Source organism: Parasteatoda tepidariorum, chromosome 3, assembly GCF_982258835.1.
Source record: "Parasteatoda tepidariorum strain Cologne lab strain chromosome 3, Ptep-v5.0, whole genome shotgun sequence".
NCBI classification, from domain to species: Eukaryota; Metazoa; Arthropoda; class Arachnida; order Araneae; family Theridiidae; genus Parasteatoda; species Parasteatoda tepidariorum.
Window position 1 is genome coordinate 123,554,197 of NC_141757.1, and position 20,501 is coordinate 123,574,697.

The window sequence follows — 20,501 nt, forward strand, 5'->3', positions numbered from 1 at the left end:
TTGGTTTGTTTTTTAAATAACGTGTACGTTAATTTGATACTTTTCTCTCCTCAGGTAATTGCAGTCTAATTGTCATAATCAAAATAAATACGGTAATGAAAAAAATACAACAATGAAAACTATGCTTAAAAAGAGTCATTTGTTCTTGATGACATAATTTAAAAAAACAGCCAAAAACAACTTCTTTACACTAAAAAGTAATATCAATGAAACAATCAAGTAACTATGTCAATGGGATGATTGTACTTGATGGTTCAGAGTCAGTTTCTTAACGTTTGGTTCAATATTTTTAGCGAGGTAAAGAAGCAAGTCTCTTCATTGCTCAATTTCGAGTCAATTTCTCTTTCTGTGACTAAATCCGTAACAGCACTGAATCCATGTTCGACAAGGTAGGAGAAAGGGAAGGCAATTAAAAAAATTATGACGTTAGTCCACAGTCCAGGGTCGAGGTGACTGACGTTACATTGAAGCCGAAATTCTGTGAGACGATCACTATTTCAAAGCTTCATAAGTTGAAAGTTTGACCAATTTCTCCTGATCGTGAGCCGCTGCTGTTTCAATATTCACAAAAAGGTTCAGAACCGATTGAGGGACTTCCAGGGACAAAACATCTTTAAAACGGTCCGAAAAGTCCATGTAAAAAGATTTAAAGTGTTGACAATATTCTTGTGACAATATTCTCGTGTGTCTATCAACAGAGAGAATTTCGTCATTCCTTTTAAGATGCGATAAGATTGGAAATTGGCTGAACTCATTCCTACCAAAATTCTGCTTTCATGAATTTTTTAGAAAGGTTAAAATAACCGATTTCGTAGGGATCAAATTGAGCTTAAAGTTGTAAATTAACGCCAATAAATTTTGAAAATAAAACAGTCAACGTCAATGTTTAATTCTATTTATCTGTCTCTCATAGCTACATATCTGCCTTCGTGAAAGCACAGAGTAGAAAAGATTCGAAAACCTATTGAGACAAGCGCGTTTGGATAGCCAGTTAATTTCGGTGTGTAGTAGCAAGCGATATTCTTCATCATTTGTTTACACAACTATCTGAATAATCAATCGTTGAGAGCATTGTTGCGAATTTTGTTGACAGCAGATATGACATATTGCAATGACTGATGCAAACAATCACCGAGATTTTTTCGTACTATATGATGTCTGTGAATCCCGCAATGAACAACTTAAACCGGACCCACGCCAACAGTAAAGCCTACATTGCTTGGCAAGGTTGATTTATCAACTTGAAGGGGAAATTCGTTGAATATCAAAAGTCTGCATAAGAAAACTTCAACGTCTTCAGCCATTTCATCAATTCGTCACCGCACTGCATCGCTACTTAATGAGATATTTCTGATTAAATTGGAGGAGACTGGATGGTGCAAAACTGTTTTTAAAACTTCTTTGACAGCCGGCAGTATCAACTCCTTGCCGTTGGTATGAGCTGTCCCAGATTTAGCAATTAATTTTGATATATTATAAGACGTTATCAAACCATCGCCGCATTTTTGTGATGAGGTTGCTAGTATGCCTGAGACCGTAGGTGCCTTCAGAAACTTGTCTTAGAGGTACGTAAACATGACAAATTTTATTTTGATTGTCAGGAATATTTTTTTGCAAATGTTCCTGCTAACGGATAGGTTCCATTCCCTCATTGGATAAAACTTTGTTACAAAATACACATGGGTAGTTGAGAATTCGGCAGGGGTTGAACAAATCCAAAATTCAAGTACGCTTCTCTGTATTAACGGCACTTCTTTATGCTAACCGACATCGTTAAGGGAAGCAATATACAAACAATAAAGGGCAATCAACTATTTCTTCAAATTAACAAATGATTTACTATAAAGACCTAATTCGCCCACATACCTGGCCAAATAAATAATGAAATCTTATCGAAACTGGGGAAAAAAACTGTAAAGAAGCAAGCAAAAACCATCATCAGAAACAAGAGTCGAACATTCATACTAAAAGCGCATGCACTTCAATTTCCAACAAATGGCTTGAATGAGTCAGAGGCAAAAACTACTGGCTCATGAGGTGCGCTATGCTGGTTCGAATCAGAGAATAGGTATCGTATAAGTTCATTTTATTGCTGGCACAAATGGTGTATCAGATAATCCTAATTTATTATATTAATTTAATCTTTTTTTCTTTAATATTAATTTTGGATTAATTTTATTTATTAAGTAAATCTCAATTTAATAATTTTATTTGGGAGTTTTAAAATTAAGTTTGAATGACAAAACATTCTCATCGCCCCCCTACCGCCCAAAACATACCCAACGCCCCTCAGCATACTCTCGCCGACCCCAGGGGGGTTGTATCGCCCCAGTTGAGAAGCAGTGATTTAGATGCTTAGAATTGGCAAAAAGATAAAACGCCACACCTGCTTCATTTCTTTACTTTTTCTCTTTTATTTCTTAATGTTATGTCTCGAAATATATAAAAAAAGCTACTGCACTTCGGAAAGCGTATTTTTTTACTGATTTTTTGAGTTATTAGTTTTCAATAAATTAAAAATGCACAAGCTTTATACTCGAGCAATATAATTTAAAAGTTTTAATCGAAAATTGTAGCAAACCTACTTGTATATCTATTTAATATTATTAAATGAAACTTTACAAAACAAACTTGAAACGTTTCATAATAAAACGACAAGTCTCTTATTAATTCCTCAAGTTACTAATAATCGCACTTAGTATTATAGTACCGACGTAACTGTCTATTGTTTAAACTATTTTATTTTTACTTCCATTTTAATAAAGTCTAATTACAACACAAAATAACCTTATTTTCTTTGAATTGGTCTATATCATTCAATCAATTAGTATAAACTTAAATCAATTGGTACAAGTACAACTTAAAACTTTCTAAACTAATGCATACTGGCATACTGAATAAACAAATAACAATTTTATTGAGAATCATCAAAACAAGCTGCTTACACATACAAAGTAAATAAAAAGGCAATCACTTAATATTCATTTACATCTGTTTTCATAGATTGAAATGTACTCCTTGTTTTCAGTTTATGACTTATCTTAAGGATGATATTTTGTTTCATAACTTTCTTTTATACCACAATACATTAAATATCAATATATGACAGTAAAAGTCTAGGTGTTATACAATTCCATTTTCATTTATATTTTGGCACATTAACTCCAGGACTCTTAAAGTGCTTTCCAAGTTGAAAGTTGAGCAAATCAAGTAATAAAGGCATTTTAGTTATGCACACTTTTTAAATATAAGGGGATAAGAAGATACCGACCAGTTGCAAAGATAATTTATTATCTCTATTTTCATTTGGAAACGAAAACAATTTTCGTTAGTTTAAAATGCTAATGACACTAAAATTTTTGAGTGAATCTAATTTTTTTCAAAACATCAAAATAAGCTTTAAATTTAGTTATATAGTATAACTTCCAGGAAGGACCACCTCCATTTACGACCACTTTTGGGAGGCCCAGAATTTTTTTCATGGACTTTGTGTTGAAAAAAAAACTTTAGGAAAGACCATTAAAACCTCTCCCAGCGACCGGGAAAACATCTGCACCAAATTCAATAAAGGTCAAATAAAGAAACACGAAAAAATATCATTACAGTAAACTTGACAAAACAGATAAGTAGATTAAAATGCATTCAAAATATTTGTGTCAGGCAAAGAGAGCTTTTGTTGACGATACAGCCTCATGTTGTAGTCAGAGTGCACCAAAGACGATGCTATCAATGATTTACTCGTAGAGTTGAAAGTTAAATTCAAAACAAAAGTTATTTTTAAAAAAAACAATGCATCTCAAATAAACAAACCTCTTCTAACCTTTTAAAACTAACCATTTTTTATGATATAAAATTAAATACAAACTGAAACAAAAACCATAATTGTTTCTTTAAATATAATTCTATCATTCATAATTGGTAAATTTGTTTTCTTATATATCTCTTGGGATCATTTTTACAGACGCTGAATTTTATTAATCGATCCGTATTTTCATGACGCCAACAGAAGTGGCATTTCCGCACAAAGAAAATGACTCTGATTGAAATTAAAATCGCTTGCGAAAAATCATGTACCTTCGATAACAATTTTGAAGTCAATGGAGGTAGCCTCTAAGAACTACCAACTTCCATCAACGACCATGAAACTAGATTTATCGAGGAAACTACATTTTTTAAAACATTGAAATAAGCTTAAAATTTGAAAATACATTTTACAATTTTACATTCAACAATTTTACAATACAATCGCAAAAAGTGTCGAAAGGTTTACTCCGAAGGGTTATAGTGTGGGGCTAAATATCTCTAATGAAACTAGATTTATCGAGGAAACTACATTTTTTTTCAAAAAATTAATTTTAGCTTCAAATTTCATTAAACATCATCAATTATATTGACATAAGTGTCAGCTGAATTTCTGAAAACTGGCGGATCTAAATATCTAAAATGAGAACGGATATTGGTGGAAATTACAATTTTTTTAAAGCATTAAAATAAGATCCAAATTTATCTACATAAAGATTAACAAATCATACTGTAAACAGTGCCTGATGTATTTCTGTTCATTATTGTTGCATATGGCTAAACATCTCGAACGAAACAAATTTTTTTTGAAACATTTAAAATAAACTTCAAATTTACTTAAAGAATATCAATCAGATTATAAAAAGTAAAAAGGGAAGAATGTTTTTGAACTATTGGTGACAGTGGCTTAGCATCTCTACGAAAATAAATATTGAACGTTGACTAATTAAGATTTGAAGAAAAACAAAACTATTAATCAAATCTATCCATACAAAGTATGCGTTGGTATTTTACTGATGAGTAGATGTATATTGATCATTAATGACTGTTATTATCTTATACATCAGGATAATTATAGCTAAAGTGTGCAAAAAAGGAAGCAAAACGAACGTTTATTCAGAAATTACGATAAATGTTTGGATAAAATGAAGAGTAGCTAATGTTATTTCTGTACCGATCTCAACTGGTTCTGGTTCTTGTATCATCAATCTTTTCTGCGATAAATATTTCAGTCATATTAATTTAATACAGAGTGTTTGTATATTTTTTTCTGTTACTTAAAGAAAGAAAATGTTTTATAAAATGATATATTTTGAATGCACAAATTTTAGAATTCACAATAAAAATAAATTCAGAACAAGGAACATTAATTCTCATAATATTTTTAATACGCATTAAATAAAAATAGATGCAAAGTTTTAATTTGATTCAACTTCACCCCGAATAAAAATGTTCTCCTACATTAAAAGAATAATAATAGATTATATGATTCCTGAACAATATAATTTTCTAGAACTTTCACCTTATTCAGAATGTTGATTCGACAAATATATCAAATTGAACTCTTAAATTATTTTTTAAAGCTTCTTAATGAAGCTTCTCATTTTAATGGGGTTTTTTTTCTATGACAAATTTCGAATAAAAGTTGAATCTTATATCAAAAATAGGAGTTTGGCCACTTGGGTTTCCTCCATATCTTGATGATTTTACCTCGCTTACCTAGCTATTCTCTTATAAAATAAAATCCAGAAATGATCATAATGTGTCGAGTTAAATGGCTACACTAAGTAATTTTAATAGTGGTATAAGCAATGCGAGACACAAAAGAATTAAAACTATGCCATGAAAAAAAGTTCGTTTAAGTGTTTCATAGTCGTCGTGTAACATGTATTTCATCCTCTAAGGCAGGGGTGACGAAGCTTTATGCACCAAAGTGCCATTTTTTCAAAGAATTGTTTAATGAGGTCATAGACGTGCCGTCAAATAATTTTGATTTCTTGATTATTGGGAAAATAATAATACTGAATTCTATCAACTCAAAACTCTTTATTTACTATGAAAAAAAAACATTTTGTAATGTCTCAGTTATGCGTGTAATTCAACCTGAAGTAACATTAGTGTGACTTCTGTTGTTGCAGATTAGAAGACAAATGACTTATATTTGGTTGTAAGATGCTAGTTTAAGCAGAACTGTTAATGTTTTTTTGCTAGTTATTTATTGTTAGCTTGTTTTTTAGAGTTATTGTTTTTTTATCATTAAATTGTTAATTGGTTTTTTTTTGTTTTTGTTTTTGTGAATTTTAATTTAACTATTCGGCTGCGTCCCCTGCCCGCTAACGCTCGCCAACCCCCAAAAATTGCTACTCAATCTTATATGGTTTGCTTCGCAAACAAAGCTCCCTGCACTCGCTTCTAACTTAGGCACATTGCAAATGCACAAAATTCCAAGAATTCAAAACAATCATTCAAATCCATATAAAAACCTTTTTTTAAAAAACAAAATTAGTTTTATAGGAAAACGTTTCTCTATATAACATAAAATCATAATGGTCTGACACCGTTTTCCATTGTTGTCGGCGCATTTTTATTGGCCGGAAAATCACGTGGTAGGATCCAGTTTTCCCCCATTCATTTCCATATTGCTAAGGTTGTCATCAGTAGATCACACTTGGTTCTGGTTATTTCAGTTTCCGTTTTTAAAAGCGCTATATGTTGAGCCACCTCAGCTAGATTTGGCATACACACATTTTTAACGGCAATCATTGGTCGACTTTCTAGCGTTGCCATTCGGGGAGTTGTAATGAGGCTTTTTTTGTCGCCGTGTAAGAGAAATATTTAAATATATATAGATTGCTAATATGCTTCATAGTGAACTTTGTGATTGGTGGCGTGCTCAGAATATTGTGTCGCGTGCCATAAATGGCACGCGTGCCATTGGTTCACCATCCCTGCTCTAAGGTGAGTATATTCAATTTAACGTAGAAATCAAATGTTGGAAATCATAGGTTAAACACTCACCTCTTCATCTTGATCTGTAAATTGATGATCACCTGTGACTTTATTTATACATTGTGCAACTCCAATAACGTCCCCTTGGAAATTAAGAATGGGTTGACACATGACGCTTATCGTGCGGTAACCTGTTCGTGTGTCTATATCTTTGTTGAAGCGAGAATCCTAAAATTGAAAAGGAAAAAAATTAAGCAAAATTAAAAATATATACTCATCTTTGTATATTGATAATTATTTTTTTCTTACTTCATATCAAATAAAGTTAGCAGTTATTTTAATGTCAGATATGGATAGGCAAATATTAAAACAATATAGGGTAAACCAACCAGTGAAGGAACACTACCCAGTGAAGGAACATTTCATATGTATTGATTAAAAATAAGAATTTGAAAGTTTTTCTTTAGATTGATTGGTAACAATAGCTTACTGCCAAGCAATAGGAAGTCATCTAGCAATGTTTTGGATTACCTGGTCAAATAGACTTCTCTGGAAAAATTTTTGAATTTGTTATTATCTCTGCAACACCGTGCTTCTTTGAAAAAATTATAAGGTGAGTGTTTGTACTTATATTGTTGAAGTGGAATTAATTGCATGTAATAGTTTTATTTTTCTCACTGTGAAAAAGAGAATTCAAAAAATAGTTATTGAAGTTACGTTTTATTTTTTTTTAATCATCTTAGCATAATAAAGTACTGAGATAAGGGGATGTTTATTTACTGGATCACCAAACGATGAAAAACCAGTGAAGGAACAAGTGTTCCTTTACAGGTTTTTTTTCTAAGTTAATGAAAATAAAAGATAAACTTTAATTTTCTTGTACCTTTAGTGATGTTCCGCATCAAAAGTATGTTAAAAATACGAAAAACAACTTCTAACCAATGAGGGAACTTCCTTTACTGGGCATAGATTTCCCAGTGAATGAACAGTATGTGTTAATATGTTGACACTATAATTTTCAATTCATGATTACAAAAAAAAGTTAACATTTTCCAAGCATTTATGTGTTACAATTTCAAGAATAGGCTTATATATTATTATGTATGGCTTATAAATTCATAAAGAGCATTAAAAAATAACCAAAATTAAGTGTTTCTTTACTGGGTGTTCATTCACTTGTAAGAGCTGTTCCTTCACTTGGTCTTCTGACTACTTGTTATTTGAACCTCCAAAACTTTAAAACAATATTATGTAAGTTCTCTACAATTTTTTTGCATAATTTGCAATTAGTAACAAATATGTTGACACTGTCATTTAACTAAAATTACGAATTTTGAAATTAATGTGATTTTTTAAAAGGCAAGCGAAGCTTAAGTGTTCCTTCACTGGTTAGTTTACCCTATATAGGAAATTAAAAATTGATTAGGAGGCCGGTAAACTCTAGGAGTTGTTTTCTCTCTTATAAGCTTTCCGCTCGCTTATTGCACACTGATTTGTTTAATCTATCTTTGTACGGTACTCTGTTTTAAAAATAGTTCTATAGCTATGTGTAACGAGCCCTCATCCCCAGATGTCAAACCCCCTCATCCCAGAAAACTATCCCCTGATGGCGCCGCTAGCGCATCAGAAGTATTAACTTTTTATTTTTAAAAACTAAAAACAGTAGATGTAACGTAACTAGAGACGCGCCATGCAGCGCTAATACCTAACTCAATATTTTCATCACTTTATAATCACCATTTACCATTTAATGTAAATTCATCTTCATCTATTTGTAATTAAAACCAATAAAGGTTTATGAATAATCAAATTGTAAAGGTAAGGTCTAAAGGTAAGTGGAACATTTTCCGCTATTCATATAGAAAGCAAGAGATCATTTTAGTTTGAACATTTTCTGGCTCCCGAACAGGGACCTCCATTAAGAGATTTCTTGTTTATTTTCGATTAGAAATTTAGTTTCATAGAATAGTGACTTTAAGTGTATAAGTAGCTCGTTTATATATTAAGAAGAAAAAATCCAAACAAAAACGTACTACGATAAGGTCATTAACAACTAAGTTATTAACCAAAATCGAAAACATATATCAAGATGATAAGGTAACAATGGATGAATTGGATGAGTTAATGTCTGAATTAATGTTAAAACAAGAACAATTGAAAGAAATTGATCTCGAAATTCTGATGGGTATTACGGATGTAAATGAAATCGATACAGAAATTATAAAGTGTGATGAGTGTTTGACAAATATTGTACGAAGTAAAAGCAGATTGAAAAGAAAAATAGAAAAACTGTTGACTTCGGTAGTGTCTCCTGCGTTAAATTCGAACATTTCCGAACCGAAGATAAATACTAATATAAGAATAAATGAAACTTCTTCTGTGAAACTGCCTCTTTTAACTATAGAGAAATTTTCTGACCATCCTTCAGACTGGCAAAGATTTTACGATCAGTTCGAATCTGCCATAGACAAAAGCACTGATTTGTCGAATGTTGAAAAGTTTAATTACTTGAAAACATATGTAGTAGGATCAGCTTTAGATGCGATTGAAGGATTCAGTTTAACAAATAATAATTATGTATCAGCAATTGAAACATTAAAAGAACGCTTTGGCAAGAAAACGTTGATAATTAACTCTCATTTGAATAAATTGTTGAGTTTAACCCCAGTAGAAAAATCAACAGATATTTTTTCATTAAGAAAACTTTTTGATTCTTGTCAAACTGAAATAAGATATTTAGAATCTTTGGGAATTAATCAGGAAAATTACGGGGCTTTACTCTGTCCTATACTATTAAATTACTTCCCTCAGATATAGTGTTAGAAATAACTAAAAAATATAGCAATGATGACGAGTGGAAAGTATCAGAGATCCAGAAATTTTAAAAACAGAAGTAATTAGCCGAGAAAAAGCCACGGCCTTGAGTTTGTCTATAAAACACGAGTTTCAGTATGCTCCCCCTTCCTCTCCTCAAAGCGTAGCAGTGGAGGCGAGAATTCGAATAAGCAAAATAAGAATCGCATATCAACGGCGTCAGGTTTATTGAATGAATCGTGTAATAAGAAAAATCAATGTATTTCTTGCGGTAACGATAGACATAATTTATGGGATTATAATGAATTTAAACTGAAAGAAATAAATGAGAAATGGGATATTTTAAAGAGGAGCGGTAGTTGCTTAATTTGTTTTCGCTTTGGCCATACGGCTAAAAAATGCAGGAGTTTTGTAAGATGCGATATTTGTTTTAGACGTCATTATACATTTATGTGTCCGGAAAAGAAAAGTTATAGTAAAGTGGAAAGAACGGTTTTATCGAATGAAACTTGTAATCCGGAAGTATTAATGCAAACGTTAACAATTCGCTTAATAAACGGACAAATAGAAATAGTTATACGCGGATTGATAGACCAGGGGTCCCAAAAGTCGTATCTTTTAAAAGAAACAATAAATAAAATAGGTTACAAACCAATAGGGCAAGAAAACTTAAACCATAGTCTTTTCGGTGGATTGCAAAGAACTAATCAGCATTATAAATACAGAATGTTTTTGAGCGATTTAAATCGGGATTATTTTTGTAACTTTGAAGTTTATGATCAGGAAAAAATTTGTGCAGAAATTCCTAAAATATGAGACGTCTCGTGGATAAAAGAAGCAAATAAGATAGGAATTAAATTTTGCGATTATAAAAACATGGAAGGGTCGAATTCAGATACTAAGGAAATTGATTTACTTATAGGAGCCGACGTTTGCGGTAAACTTTTCACAGGTATTATTAAATCGACTTCAGAAAATTTAATTGCATTCGAAACGCGATTAGATTGGACAATTATGGGTAAAACTCGTGATCCTGAAAACAGTAATAGTACCAACACAGTTTTGTCCCTTCATGTGGCTTAGGCTAATTGAGTTTCGTCATGACATTCGTCGTCCAAAACTCAAGGTGGGAGGATGTAACGAGCCCCCATCCCAGAAAACTATCCCCAGATGGCACCGCGGGCGCATCAGAAGTATTAACTTTTTATTTTTAAAAAAACTAAAAACAGTAGATGTAACGTAACTAGAGACGCGCCATGCAGCGCTAATACCTAACTCAATATTTTCATCACTTTATAATCACCATTTACCATTTAATCTAAATTCATCTTCATCTATTTGTAATTAAAACCAATAAAGGTTTATGTATATAATCAAATTGGCGGTCTAAAGGTAAGTGGAACATTTTCCACTATTCATATAGAAAGCAAGAATTCATTTTAGATAGAACACTGTGCAACGTCTAAGTAAACAACTTTGCAAAATAAAATAATAAAATATCTAAATTTCAGCTTTTAGTGTCTCAACAATTTTAAGTTTTTTATTCGTACATTAACTGGTAAAACAGATGAAAACCATATAAGCGGGAAAGATAATAAAGAAAATACTCAAAATTAATTGTTTCATTTTTTATTTACTCAATTTTTGCGGCAGTGTTATACATGCGTTTCTTTATTTTTCATTATTTAATGTGATTTAAAGGATATTACTTATTAAAAGGAATTATTATTATGAACCAAATTATAACTAAAATTTTTTCCATCTTAAAGATAGAAACATTTAACAAAACGATTTTGAGTTAAAAAGGATAATTCAATGTATTATAACAATTCAATTCATATAAAAACTTCAAATTCATATATTATAACATAATAAAAGAATTCTCTAATAACATTCCTTTGGCAGGCGTCTACATGATCTCATCTTTCTCTGACTACTTGACCCTCTCATAATCTGCTCAAACCTCTCTTAACAAAGTAGACACTTTAAGATGAACACTTAGAGTGATAAGTTTCATTATTCTCTTAATCTATAAGATATTACCGCATTGTGTTTGCTTTTTTAAAAACAATCTCCGGAGCCTCTTTTATCTAAAGTTTGTTATAGTTAATAAATGTATTATCATCTGTTACTCACGGATTTGCCCACGAAGAAGTACTCTGATTTAAAATTTAACTATTTTCAAAAGGGGTCTGCGATATAGTTAAGGTTATTTATATACTGAATTTAATAATAGTTTAAAATCTTAAGCACACAAACTACAGCAAGTATGAAGCTTTGACATCAAGTATTGGTATTGTTTATTCGTATCTCAACCCGCCCTATTCAAGGGCACACAAGAGTAGGACATACATTCTACATACAAAACATACATTAAACATACATAAAACACAACAAATTACATCAACAACAAGTATAAATGGCTTCTAAAATATAAAGTACAATGAAAATTTGGAAAAGAACAAATGAGAAGTTTACACAATAATAGAGCATTAGGTATTGAAGGAACAATGCGTTGGGAATATCAAAGATTGTATAAGACAATGGCATAAGAAATCAGTTCAGTGATCAATGTTGAAAAATTTTGAAACATGCATATAATGTAAAGAAGAAAAAATAATAAGTTTTTCAGAGGTCTGAAAAGTCAAAAAAAAAGTTTTCAGAAGTCAAAGCTTTGGAAAATTTCGAAAGTCTGAAAAGTCAAAGAATAAAATTTGTAATTCTGAAAAGGCAAAGTTTGTGCTCAATTGTATTTGGAATGTGATTTGAGATTAAATAGGGCTTGCAAGTAACTAGGACACGATGCTGAAGAAGCGGGATGATGAGGATTGTGGCACGTACCAAAGTATGTGTTCGAGTGCCAGCAGTTAATGCAGTGGTGATCGACAGAAGTACATTCGTTAGTGTGGTGAGCACTACCACAGGTGGCGCATGTTGCATAGTGGGCTTGACAGACACTGGTTTGTTTGGTGGTCCAGCCCCTGACACCAGCCGCATCTTTTCAGTAGCATTCGCTTTTTGATTATGCAACGGTTAAGACCTATGAAGATGAATCTCGTTTTTAGAAGTTGGGTTGCCAGCCTATGTGAAACATTGGCTACGATATGATGTTTTTCGGTTGATGTCTTGTGTGGTATGGATTTTAAGCAGCTAATTATGTTATTATCGACAGAAGGTTAATTTGTCTGAAATGCTTTTGATTTGGTTTTCTGAGTTCCTAAATTGATTGGAGTATGAACTCGGCTCGTCATAGCAGGACCGATGTGACTTAAATAGGTCTTTGATCTTGTATAAGGCCTCTCTGCAGGCTTGTCTCTGTGAGATAGGAAGTTTGAATTTGTTACTGGACTTATATTCGATGTTTTTGATAAATGTTGCGATCAGGTTATCCAGGTCATCAGTAGGATCCGACAGTGGCCAATCTGAGACGTTCTTCGTTTCAGTGACAAGTGAGTTGGGTGAGTTGTTGAGTTGGTTAATTCAGGATCGTTGTTGATTGCTCCGTCACAGGATGGTTTGCTGATAGGTACTGATTTGGGCAGAAGAGTAGGACTCAGGGGATTGAACGACAGTGGATGTGAGATGGATGACGAGTCTCACTGGAGAATGGAGAAGCTAAGCGGACAGCATGCTTAAAAGGGGATTCAAGAGTCTTGTGGGAAGATGGTAGATAGCTGTTGTTTCGTTCGAGATATCTGTCTCGCGGGGGCCTAGAGGTATCACTTTGGCTTTGTTGAAGTTGTTTCTCAGTCATAGCACTAGCACTATTCGAACTCATCTTTTTGCATTCGAAGGTAATGAAGTGTAAGAAAATTTAAAAAGATTGAAGAGGGGAGGGGGGAATTAAAATGATGCAAAATAAAATTGGCAATGGTGAGTCCTTCCCGAACCCCCTAGAGGCCTCTGAGTAAGCAGTTAAAAAAGTTAAAAAGAGGTTGAAATCCAATGTTCCATTAGATGCTGTTAATTTCTGCTGATGTCACCACCAGTCGAACGCTGAAGAGATTATACGAAAAGTGGATCCGGTGGTCAGAGCGAATATGATGAGTGGTGAAAGAAGCAGGTCTGTGACCAGGCTGAAAATCGTAAAACTGATGGTGACAAGCAGTTAGTATTTAAGACAAAATGCCTAATTACTAAACTAATAGATATTTAGAAACAATAAGAAATTTGATAAGTTGAGCCATGGGAATTGTGAGAAAATGATCGCAAGAGATATTGGTTGAGTTGAGTTAGGTAAATAAGGAAGATTACGTTGCAGTAAAATTACATTAAATTATTCTAAACAAGTTTAAAATTTGAATAAATATTGATAAGCAAAGAGATTAGCTAATAACAGATTGGTACTTGGCCAGGGATAGAATGCATGAAAGTAATTATAAATAAGTTAGGTACAATCGCTATGTTAAAATTAAACAAACAATAAAACAATAAGTAAATTTGAACTGTTGTAAGGGTTTCAGCCACCACAGCAGATGATTTGGCGAGGGAAGGTCTGATGGACCAGTGACTAACATAAAAAAAGGCCCTAAGATATATATTCAAATGAGAAACAACATTGTACTAAATTAAGTGGAAAAATAAATGTACAGATACAAGGTAAAAAAACATTTTAATAATAAGCAAGTAAGAAATTGTTTAAAAGAGAAAGAAAAATGAGGCCCCAACATAGGTATAATAATCTGAAAAAGCATTGTCTAAACCTTTGTAGAACAAAATAACAGTATAAAATGAGATTGTAAACACTGACTTTGATATTGAAATATAACAACATTATTTTGATATTATGAATAAAACTATTAAACTAAATACAGAAAAATGTGAAAGAGAAGATGGGTCAAACGTGATGAGAAAAACTTACCTGTATTTGTCATCATGAAGTTTGTATTGATTTTGCTATAAAGAATGCAACACCATTTATAATGGAAAAGTGATGTAACTTTAAAAATAAATATGAAATCACAAGGTGGGTAAAAATTAAAAAGAAAGATATCGATCATTCACAAACAATTTAAAGAAATACGTATTAAAAATTTGGAAGGAAAGGATTAAGAAAAGTTATTAATTTAAGCATTCAAAGTCAGTGTTTACAAAATGGTGAATGTTAACATAGCGAAAGCCTATACCTGAGACATGTCATAATTTAAAAGGATAACTATAGAAAGGGTATCAGACCACCGGAAATTATAAACTGAATGAATTTAGATTGGAAATCACATGGGCGATTGCAAGGAGATGTTTTTAGATGAGAATGAAAGGAAAAAATATTAAAAATTGAAGCCAAAGTTAGCGGTGAAAATCTGCTTGCAGTGGATGACACGTTAAAATGGCGATCTGGTACTCTAAGCCTAAGTCAATGGAACATCGGATTTTAAATACTCATTAAAGAAAAAATAGATCTCCCGGAGGCCGGAAAAGACTCACCAGAGATGCCTTGATGGATTACATTCTATAAATAATAAAATTTAGCAAGAAAGATTAGATATTTATTGCTTTTTTAAAACAGATTTTTGGGGACTCCAATGGAGATGTATATAATTTGATATCGAAATAAAGCAGAACTATCATCAGTTATTGGTATGACAGTATCAACATCAGTATCGTTTATGTTTTAAATTTCTGCAAACATTTTAAAGAGGATAAAAATAAAAATGAATAATTACTTCGTAACTAAGTTTTTAATTTCATAAAATTACAAAATTATTTAAAATAGGTACCAAATTATTTAAGATCGAACCCTATAACTATTCGCGATCGCAACGCTCCAGTACGGCCTCTAGCGGGAGACTGAAAACATTGGGCACTAGTTCCCACATAACCATTAGCAAAGACGTTCGCCTTTTTCTTAGCAGCAAATAAGAAGCAACCTTTTTCCCTAAGGAAAAGGCAGAAGAACTTGAGAAAACTAACCAGAACATGCCAAACATTAAAGCAGAACACGCCAAGCATTTGAAGAACAATTTCTCAATAATTTTTACCTTTCTATTACCAACAACATAACTTACAATTTCATGATTACTTGCTGTTACAGATGTGTATATTACGGTAAAATAATTTTTTCTGTCTTCAATTCATTAAAAATTAAGGTGAAGTCAACGTTGCTTTCGTCATTCCAATGAATAAAGTGAATTCAGAACTTACAGAACTGTAATAGTTATAGAATATTATTCTTCTTTATAGAATAGTATATATTTTTGTCTCTATATAATTCGGAAAACAACAATAAAGAATCATCCGAACTACTGGAAATAGTTTCATTTGTGCTGATTATTAATAATTTTTTATCGTTTTCTTGGTAAGTATTTTTTTTTAATTTTGAGAGAATAATTTCAACTAGAATTCAGCTATTCTGTTTTTAAGCTACTTTTCAAATTCATATCGAGATCTTACAACTATAAAATTTTGATGTGTGGTATGTTATCTAAAAGTAATGAAGGGATAATCAATGCATATATTATTTGAAAATAAAATTTTCAAACGAAGAACATTTCATTTGAAATTCTGCGGATTTATAAAACAGGTGAGTGTTATGATTTTTATAATAAAAAATTTGCTTGTAAATTTTTTTTTCTTATTTGATGATAGTTATAGTTCTCTACAGAATGGATTTTTACGTCTGATTAAGAACTATAAGAATAATAAAAAAAGAAACAATATGAAAGTTTTTATTTCAATGTGAAGAATTCGTAATATCGTTTTTTATCCTAAGAATTCTTCATTTTCCGTTTTTTAGTTTATAATTTTTTGATAAAAATTGTTGTCAAAATACTTTTTTTGAAAAATTAAATGGTATAACATGATGTGTTTACTTCTTGTATATTCTAATGAAGTAATATGATTCAGAAAAGTATGGAATAAAAATTCGGTACTTACGTATTAACGCCACTGCCGCTACTAACAGGCGGTTTTTAAGTGCCGCCAATCTACACTTAAAATTTTTGCGACAAATCATAAAATAAAACACTTTATTTAAAATCAAAGTAGTCAATCGGATTTCGGTGGAAAATGGGCCGATATAGTGTTTAGCATAGATTTAAAACAATTATATCGCCATATGAACTCTGATAAATAAGATTCCAAATGAAATAACCTTTCCAAAACGTACGTTTACCAAGAGAAACTTTCATGCCGTGGGAATTGGTACATTTTCGTTTTTTCAGTAAAATGTTTCGCTCCTGAAAAAATAAAATTTTTGTTTTTGGCAAATCCCAAAGACGAATTTTCGCAGCACTAAAAATGGCGACAAAAAAGAATAGTTTTTTTGTTTTTGTTTCGTCAGCATTCTTTTACGTTTTTCAGTTTCTAAATTATGATTTTTATTGAAACTTGAAATTTTTTGATAAAAATTGCTGTCAAAAAACTTTTTTTACAAAATTAAATTTCATAAAATTATGAGGCTTATGTATACTTTTTGTTCATTTTAATTTTTGAAGTAATATGATTCTTAAAACTATGGAATGTAAAGTTTAAATGGGCCTTTCATGTTATATCATTAAATTTAGTAAAACTATTTCTCGGGCATTAGGTTTTAACTCTTATAAGAATATACATATTTTTTTCTGTTTATGTACAAATATTTTTCCGATGTGTTTTGGATATTCCTTCTCTAATAAAAAAGATATACCATTTTGTTTTCGTTTGCATAAAAAAGAATATCAAAAAATTTTCTTTTTTAAATTTAATTAGCCACAATAAAGAAGGAACGCTGTAACGCTACACGCTACATCAAAGACGTCTCTAGAGTAACTAAATGACTGATCATATAAAAATCGCAGGTATTCATCTCATACAACAACGCCCCCTATAGTTCGTTGAGATCGCGAATTCTACACAACTTAAACTATCACTTAAAACTACTTAACGAAATGAATCAAAATTTAACATCTGATAAATTATTTAACACTATTTCATTATTACTTGTGACAACCTAATTAAATGAATCTAAACAAATACTCTACATATAATTAACTAAACACTATTTAAATTTTTACTTCAGACAACCTACACACAATGAATTATTTTAGATGGCTATAGTGATGCCAATTCAGATAGAAATATAACAGCATTTTCGATGCCACATATGAGAAATAAACATATAGATTAGCCTGAAACAACAGTTAACAGTTTTTGTTCTACTGTGATTACTAGTAATAATTAATAAGAAAACGAAAAGCTACTAATTATTTTGACGTGGAAGCGAAAAAATATATTTTTCAAGCTTTATCAATGCTAGTCTTGAAATTTGGTTTGATGTCAGAGAGTGGATTTCCTATAGAGACATCCAGTCTAGTTTTGTATTTGTTTTTGGTATATGCAAAAGCTGAAAGTGTATGAAATAAGATTTATTCAGTAAATTGTATTAAGAATAGTATTTTTCTTTAAATTTTGCTTCTTCTTAATTCACTACCATTTTACTTTAATTATTTTTAAAAAAAACCCGGAAACATTAAAAAAATAATGGATTATTGATTGAATATATGTTTAATTACAAGTTTAAAGATCGTACTTTTGTTGAAAAAAATTCTTTAATCTTTTAACCCCTTTGAACTAATTTTTTTTTACTGTGTGAAAAAAAAATTAAGTTTGTAGATATGTAATTTTTCTTACTGTGTGAAAAAAAAATTTTTTTACTGTTTTTTCACACAGTTAAAAACTAATTTTTTTTTACTGTGTGAAAAAAAATTAAGTTTGTTTCATAAGAACTTATGTTTTCACAACGTGTAACATACGTTCTTGTTTAAGAGCGTGTGCTTTTACAAAAACTTATAGCCCTAATTTTAAAAAAAAAATAATAATAATAACATAAATCAGTATATTTTCAAGATTTGTGTGCCCCAAATCCCGTTATTTTAAATTTAAATTGAATTTGCAAAAACCTTCGATGGTAAGTATATAAAAGTGTAGTTTCTGTTGCTGCAAAAATAATAAATTTGAAAAATTTTAAAGAAAATTCCCTACATTACATAATTTTATATATAAGGAAAAAATTTAAATAATTTCACAAAAATGTGGAAATATGCGTTGACCTTCTCAGTATCTTTCAAATCAGGTACAATGAACGACTGGAAATGCCTTCATTTCCTTTCACACGTACGATTTCCGATCAAGAAAAAAAAATAAACAAGAAAATATTTCCTTTGACTCACAGTATCTGTTACTAGGCAGGCTAGTCTGTTTGTAACTTCCTTTGCTTGATACAAATTCTTATGAGCCAGTTCTGAATTTCAAAAAGGAATATGTGAAACCTTATTCAACGTCATATTTAAAATATTTTAGAACAACAACAAAAAAGGCTACTGAAATAAGATACCTGGTTTTGACAATAACTTATTTTAATAACTTTAGCGAGCCACGATGACTCAGTGGCTAGAACGTGTGTTTCTTAATGAAGTTGCCGAGGTTTAAATCCCAGCGGATTATATGAATTCTGCAGTTTATATGAATGAAATTCTGCCCGGCTCGAACTTATGTCTCGTGACATAAAATATCCATCAGTGATAGATGGATCATGGGTTAGAATTCCTTTGCCTTTGGGCTAACCAAGGGAGAATTTCGTGGTTTTTCTCTACATGCGTAAATGGTGGTCACTTCATCAAAAAGTCCTCTACGAAGACTAGTTTAGCCCAAAGTTTGATTTAGGAAAATCCCTTGTTTTCTAGGTTGTGGTTGAATTCAAAAGTTCAAAGTTCTGAAGGTAAACATTGATAGTCGGAAACCTAGAATTCTGTCTGCTATTCAGCGTCGGTTGTTAAGTAAAATAACTTACTGTAACTACTTGTTTTTGACCCACTGAAAGCTGAAACGTCAGTTGGCTGAAATTTTCTACTCCAATTAAATTAAAACTTCCAATGAATTTAGAAAAGCACTAAAATTGTATCTAAGTAAATGTTAATTTTAAATTATATATTTCTATGTTTTATATTTACGATAAAAAAATAATGGTATTTGATTTGAAAATGCGTTATTTGTTTAGTTATTAAAATTAACTAATGACGTAAATACATTTTTATTAAATAAATTAATTTAGTAAATGAAATAAACTATGTTTATGATGTTAAAATTTAAATGAAAGTTTCTTTAACATGTTTACGTGTCATATTTTCAGTCTTATAATTCTAAATATATATCTTAATGATTTTCATAGTATAAAAGAGTTATTTTCTTCTTTTAACTTGTAGAATCTAAATTCAAATTACTCAGACTCGAGCACAAATTTTTGTCCGATCCCAAAAATTTCTTGGAATTCCAACCTCTTCAAAAACAAAATATTCACAGCTCTAGACAGATTTAATTGCTTTAGCATGAATATATTATCTAATCTAGAAAAATGTTTAAAAACTAAACATGCGGAATTTTAAATCCCTCCGCGTACTAAAGTACAACTTAAAAAAAAAAAATGAAAAATTATTTTTTATTTTTCTCACCAGCAAAAACATTAAAATAGAAACGAATTTAAAACTATTTCATTGTATAACTATTAAGAACCATTCATTTTGAAAGTAATAGTAAAATTTTATAACCTCTATTTTACTTATAGTATTAATGCCAATCGTATACGAATTAAAAAATAAATCTTCTATCTGTATCTTCTAACAGTTTTACATAAAATAATGCTTAAAAGCTAAAAGCAATAATCAACAGACTTAATATTAAATTGTGGGTGGGGCATGGGCTTTAGGCTCTATTTCGTAATTCATTAGACTTTAGACTCTAAAGTCCTGTAATAATATTTTTCGTTAATGTAAATATGTAAATTTCAAATTGATCTGGGATACTTTTGCATTTTTGGAGTTAATTTTCAATAAACATGCCCTAAACATTTTCCCGTTCACTTTATAATTATGATTATATAATTATTTCGAAACGTGTATGAAAATATATGTATGTTTATGTCATAATTCATAAATTGTTTATATATTTAAGGGCATTCACTGACT

At 30.9% G+C, this 20,501-nt stretch overlaps 1 protein-coding gene across 5 annotated transcripts in view; it reads right to left on the reverse strand.

Moving 5' to 3' along the window:
• Positions 1 to 20,501, reverse strand: part of LOC107449100 (cGMP-specific 3',5'-cyclic phosphodiesterase) — a 308,625-nt gene that overhangs the window by 117,343 nt on the left and 170,781 nt on the right. For all 5 annotated transcript variants that reach the window (XM_087160033.1, XM_087160032.1, XM_087160031.1 and 2 more), the window contains exon 4: positions 6,820 to 6,978. In XM_087160033.1, the coding sequence (XP_087016159.1) occupies positions 6,820 to 6,978 (159 nt within the window). The remainder of the gene's footprint in view (positions 1 to 6,819; positions 6,979 to 20,501) is intronic.